This window comes from Otolemur garnettii, unplaced genomic scaffold, assembly GCF_000181295.1.
Source record: "Otolemur garnettii isolate 467f Iridium unplaced genomic scaffold, OtoGar3 scaffold00100, whole genome shotgun sequence".
In the NCBI taxonomy this organism is placed as follows: domain Eukaryota; kingdom Metazoa; phylum Chordata; class Mammalia; order Primates; family Galagidae; genus Otolemur; species Otolemur garnettii.
In genome coordinates this window covers 7,354,920-7,361,168 of record NW_003852495.1, presented here as the reverse complement: position 1 = coordinate 7,361,168, position 6,249 = coordinate 7,354,920, and the positions used below count along the sequence as shown (strand labels likewise).

Genomic DNA, 6,249 nt, shown 5'->3' with positions numbered 1-6,249 from the left:
TTTGGCGGGTCCGGGCTGGGGATTCGAACCCGCCACCTTAGGTGTACGTGGCTGGCGCCTTAGCCGGTTGAGCTATAGGCGCCGAGCCTGGTCCCCATTTCTTAAGGGGCCCAGAAAGCTCATTAGTTGGCATCCAATTGTTAATCCAATGTGTGTCTCCGGTGTGACTGTGTAAAGAGTAAAGACCTTCCAGGGCAATGAGTGCCTGGAGTCCTTTGCCAGCCTATTCTCTTCCAGGCAGACTAGATCTGTGGGAAGGTGAATGAGAATGAGAATATCAGTTTATTAATTTATAATGACAATCAGAGCCACCCAGGGGACCAGACATGTCTTTGTGCCTGCGCCTTTAGTACACATAGGCAAACTTCTTAGCCAAATTGCGGGAAGATTACTGGATCCAGAGAGGCAGAACAAGTGGAGCTGGTTTGTTTTTCTTGCCTCAGGTGCCCACCACAATGCCTGGCTATTTTTAGAGATGAGGTCTTCCTCCAGCTCAGGCTGGTCTCGAACCTGTCAGCTCAGGCAATCCATCCACCTCAGCCTCCCAAATGCTGGGATTACAGGTGTGAACTATTGTGCCCAGCCCTCACCTCTGAAAGGTACAGGATGGCCTTCTGATCCACAAATGACACCCAGTCACCCGGCTCTCTAATCACGTGCTGAGTGTCTGCCGGGCACCAGGCAGAGATGCTCAATCACTGCCAGGCTTGTGTCCTCACATACTATGTTTTAAAGCTGAGGTCACAGCTAAAGCCTCTGTTGTATTTCCCTCTTTACACACAACTTCTGTAAGCTTGTCTAATCTCTGAATGCACAGCTTGAAGTCAAGAGATGGAAGCCAGTGGGCCCCCCGCACATCATCCCCACATGGAACCAGTATTTAGAGTCAGTGTCAATAACAAGTAATCAAGAAAAGATGTATGGAGTCACATGCTAATGTTAGGGAAAGTGCCTGAAAATCTTTAAAAGATCCAGACGGCCAAACTCTTGGGTCTGTGGAATACTTGGGATAGATCAGCCCCATAGGGCAACATCTCATTGCCATAGCTCTCATGGACTCCTTCACAGCCCGGCTGAAAGCCAGGGGATGCTATTAGGGACTGTTAAGGTTTTAAACTGTGAAGCTGTCAGGGTTAACATTACCTTGATTCTACAGAACCCTCACAGGTGAAGACCAATAAATATGGATTCCAAGACACATGTTTGTTTTAACTTGACCTATAACTTGGCTGGGTGAGCTACTCAAGTCATCTGTCCCAGAAGTAAAAATAACCCAAATGCCTGGGGAACCAGGAGCCAGCCTTGTCTGAGTAGACTAAGAGGCCTCCGCTCAAGAAGGGACGGCCACTTCCTCCTCTGCCTGGTCTGATGTAGAACTCACATTCAAAAGTGGGAGAAGGGAAGTGGGTAGGGCCAGGTCATGCTGCCTCCCCTTCTCCACCCTAGCTCCTCTTCTAAGAAGATGAGGAAGGAGGGTACCACTGTATCTGCTTCTACTTTTTAAAACATCTCCTAGATTCTGCTGGGAATGACTAGAGTAGAGCAGAAGGCACCCACATCCCAACCAGTAGATTTTTCCCCAAACAGTAAAATTTCATGGCTCAGCACCCATAGCTCAGTGTTTAGGACACTGGGCCATATACACCGGGGCTGGCAGGTTCAAACCCGGCTTGGGCCTGCTAAACAACAATGACAACTGCCAACAACAAAAAAAGCCAGGTGTTGTGGTGGGTGCCGGTAGTCCCAGCTACTTGGTAGGCTGAGGCAAGCGGATAGGTTAAGCCCAAGAGTTTGAGGTTGTTATGAGCTGTGGCGCCATAGCACTCTACCCAGGGCGATATAGTAAGACTCTGTCTCAAAAAAAAAAAAAAAAAATTTCCTCACTGCCACTGTCTTACCTGTGACACCAGCACATTTCTTGAGGCATTCCTCTTTGCTCTGGTAATTGTTGTCATTTCCTTCACAACCTCCGTACACAAACTGCTGGCAGGACCCATCAGTGACATTGTACCACCATCTTGGGATGGAAGCCCGGCATCTCCCCACCACCTTGGAAACCAGGCAGAAATCTGAAACACAAAGCAGAATTGGTTAGATTGCCAGAGCAAGCAATTGGTTAGATTCCAGAGCAAGCAATTGGTTAGATTCCCAAGAGGGGAACCAGGCCCTAAACAGCCAGCAAGGTGCCTTGGTGAACTGGGTTTTTTTGTTTGTTTGTTTTTGTTTTTCTTTATTGTTGCTGCAGTTTGGCTGGGGCCGGGTTCGAACCCGCCACTCTCAGTATATGGGGCCAGCACCCTACCCACTGAGCCACAGGCACTACCCAGTGAACTGTTTTCAAAACCTGGTGCCAACAAGCCTACTTGGTGCCTCCTTCCTTGTACAGAAAAGAAATGCATCACCTAACTGCAAAGTACCAACCACCTACTGAACTGTATTTCAGTTGCATGCTGATTCTGTCCCTACCCCTATTATCAAAGGCATATACATTCAGTATAGAAATTTATGACTTTTCTTCTTTTTTTAAGACAGTCTCAAGCTGTCACCCTGGGTAGAGTGCCATGGCATCACAGCTCATAGCAACCTCCAACTCTTTGGTTTAAGTGATTATCTTGCCTCAGCCTCCCAAGTAGCTGGGACTACAAGTGCCCACCATAAAGCCTAGCTATTCTTTTGGTTGCAGTTGCCATTGTTTGGCAAGCCCAGGCTGGATTCGAACCCACCAGCTCTGGTGTATGGCTGGCGCCCTAGCTGCTGAGCTACAAGCGCTGGGCCAAATTTATGACTTTTAAAGGCAACAACACCCAGGTTCCAGGAGCCCTCTGGATGCTGCCCCAGCCCACCATGCCAAAAGGAGCTTAGCATTGAAAAGTCAGCACTGGGGAAGTGAGCTTGGGAAGGAGGCTCCTATCAGTACCCTTGGCACCCCACACATGTACCTGTCCACTCTGTCAGGCAGGCCACATACAAGCAAACCACCACAAGAGCCTCAGAAAGAAGCCTCCTAACTCTAGTTCCCCCACCTCATCCCCCAGCTCCACAAGCAACCCCGGTCATGCTCTGCTCCAGCCCTAGTCATAGCTCCCATCTAGTGCTAAAAATGGCCCTGGGTTCCAAAGGACACATGAATTCTGCCCCTGCTCTAGTACAAGAGAAATAAAATAATGTTGTAAAATTTCAACTGGACACATTTGCTTGCAAAAAACTAGAGGTCTGTACTCTCTTTACAAAAAGGAAAGATAAACACTGGAATTATTACCAGCACCTAAAGGAGCCTTTCTCCTGAAAGACTCAGGACTGAAAGCAACTTGAAAAGGGAGTAACCCATATGATTCCAGGTCTGCTCCTGTACCACGGTGTTACACCCCACACACACACACCCCTCTCTGCCTGGTCTAATCAGTGCACAGCCTGGCATGGGGTACGTGGTAAATGGGTCCCTAGTGAAATCATCCCAGGGCCCCATGCCTGCCTGGGTGCTGCCATTTACTCCCCTCTAGCTCTTCCCATGTTTGTTGGGTTTACTTCACCAACTGGGGATAATCTTCAAATGCACAGAGCACAAGATTTGTGCTTGTTATGTCACATAAAACATGTCACAGTGATAGACATGAAACCAGATGTTCCATAAAACCAACTATGGACAAAAAAGGTTGCTACTGTGCAAAATACACACACACACACACACACACACACACGGAACTCTCTCACATGCCTACAAGTCACAGGTAACTAGCTCGGCAGAAAAAGCACATTCTCATGTAGGAAATCTTTTATCAGTTAAAAGCAAGCAACAATTAAATCACCAGTTAAAAAGCATCTTATCTGGACATTTCAGATAAATGAAATCATACAACATGTCCATAGAAGGCAAATGAATAGAGAGAAGAAGTAGATCAGAAGTTACCTGGTATTAGGGGTGGGAGTGTGTGGGGGGGTGACTGTGAATAGGTACAAAGATCTTTAGGAGATGATAAAAATGTTCTAAAATTGGCTCGGCACCTGTGGCTCAAGTGGCCACTAAGGTGGCGGGTTCGAATCCAGCCCAGGCCTGCCAGACAACAATGACGGCTGCAACCAAAAAATAGCCGGGCGTTGTGGTGGGCGCCTATGGTCCCAGCTACTTGGGAGGTGGAGGCAGGAGACTCGCTTGAGCCCAGGAGTTGGAGGTTGCTGTGAGCTTTGATGCCATAGGCACTCTACCCCAGGGGACAGCTTGAGGCTCTGTCTCAATTAAAAAAAAAAAAAGTTCTAAAATTGATTGTGGTAGGAGATGCACAGCTCTGTAAAATGTACCCCAAATCCTTGGATCATATACTTAAAATGAGTGATTTTGTGGTACATAAATCTTTTTTATAAATAGTAGGCACCATATGTCCATAACATAGCAAACAGAACCAGCTGAATGTGTACCAGGAACAGGTACTTTTGACAATATGCCAAAGGTCACAAAACATGCACAATCAAGGCCCAAGGAAAACACAGAAGAGTACTCTTGGGTATGACGCTGCCAAACCCACACAGCTGTCAGTGCTACAAACTGCATTGCTACCACCAAGACAATATTTACAGGACCACACAAGATCCAGTTAGGAGGCTAGGCGCCTATAGCTCAACCGGCTAAGGCGCCAGCCACGTACACCTAAGGTGGCGGGTTTGAATCCCCAGCCGGGACCCGCCAAACAACAATGACGGCTGCAACCAAAAAATAGCTGGGCGTTGTGGCGGGCGCCTGTGGTCCCAGCTACTTGGGAGGCTGAGGCAGGAGACTCGCTTGAGCCCAGGAGTCGGAGGTTGCTGTGAGCTATAATGCCACGGCACTCTGCCCAGGGGGACAGCTTGAGGCTCTGTCTCAAAAAAAAAAAAAGATCCAGTTAGGATCCAAATCTGAAAAACAGCAACTGCTACAGAGACATCAACAGCCTATCAGATGCCTGCCATGCTGAGAGCCACAGTGGTCACCCTGACTGCTCTGTGTCCTTGTTTCCTGAGAAGTTTCAGGTACAGCCTTTTTTTTTCCTTTGAGACAGAGTTTCACTCTGTCACCCTAGGTAGTAGAATGCCCTGGTGTCATAGCTCACAGCAACCTCAAACTCCTGGGCTCAAGTGATCCTCCCACCTCAGTCTCCAGAGTAGGTGGGACTACAAGCACTTGACACCATGCCCAGGTAGTTTTTCTATTTTCAGTAGAGAAAGGGTCTTGCTCTTGCTCAGGCTGGTCTCGAACTCCACCTCCCACCTAGGTTTACCGGTGTGAGCAGCCCAAGTACAGCCTCTGAATAAAAAACTTGAGGGAGGAATTGTGTATTTTAAGTAGGTGAACTGTGTGATCTGTGAATTATATCTCAATAAAATAAAAACCAAAAAGCAGCAATTTGTAGGAGGGTCCAACAGAACTCAAGGCTTCCAAGCATCAGAAACACAAGACACTACCAGGCAGAGAATGAAACATGGTGACCACAGACAGCATAATGGCAGGAATTCAGTGGCTTTTCAAAAACAAGGCTGCCTGCTACCTGCTATGGGCCAGGCACAGAAGCCCGACAGTGTGAAAGGACAGAGAGGAAAAGTATCTATATAGGGGAGTCACCTAGGTGAATTCAACACTGCTGAGACATGGACTCCCATCAGTGCCCTGCTGCTGCTGAGACACAGATCTAGCCACAAAGCACAGGAGACATGTGAAACCAAAGTAGCAGGTGACCAATTTACAACAAAAAAATCAACTGTTGAGCAGACTAGATATTCACATTAACTAGCATACCGCCCAGGGAAAGCAAGCTGAAACATAAGCTCTTCAGAGTCAGAATAAGGCAAGTTGACTATGAGTCCTAGGAACATTCGATCAGCATCTACGTTTATCAGGCAGATCAGATAGCTCAGGACAAAACTTCAAGAGCACAGTCAAAATCTGCTTCTGAGACACTTCCTTTCCTGGCCGCTGCTGCTGACCAGTGCCTCTTCTAGACTGCAATGCTCTTTCTGTAGATTGCTGGTACCTTCACCACAAGTCTTACAGGCCTGAGAAGCTATTCTGGGTCTAGATGGCTGCTCACATCTGCTCTGGATTTTTACATGTTGATTTGACAGCTTAAAGTTTAGAAAGTGGCCTTATTTTCAGGTGAGATAGGTAGGAAAGGCAGGACCCTCACTGCTATCACAGTGGAATTTAGAAAAGTCTCTTTATTAAGAGAAAACTTAGACTAAAAACACAGTATATATGGAAGGACAGACTATTTTTTTTTTTTT

At 47.3% G+C, this 6,249-nt stretch overlaps 1 protein-coding gene across 1 annotated transcript in view; it reads right to left on the bottom strand.

The window, feature by feature from the left end:
• Positions 1-6,249, bottom strand: part of SPINT2 (serine peptidase inhibitor, Kunitz type 2) — a 33,691-nt gene that overhangs the window by 6,706 nt on the left and 20,736 nt on the right. The window contains exon 2 of the mRNA XM_012809162.2: positions 1,899-2,069. Coding sequence (XP_012664616.1) covers positions 1,899-2,069 — 171 coding nt within the window. The remainder of the gene's footprint in view (positions 1-1,898; positions 2,070-6,249) is intronic.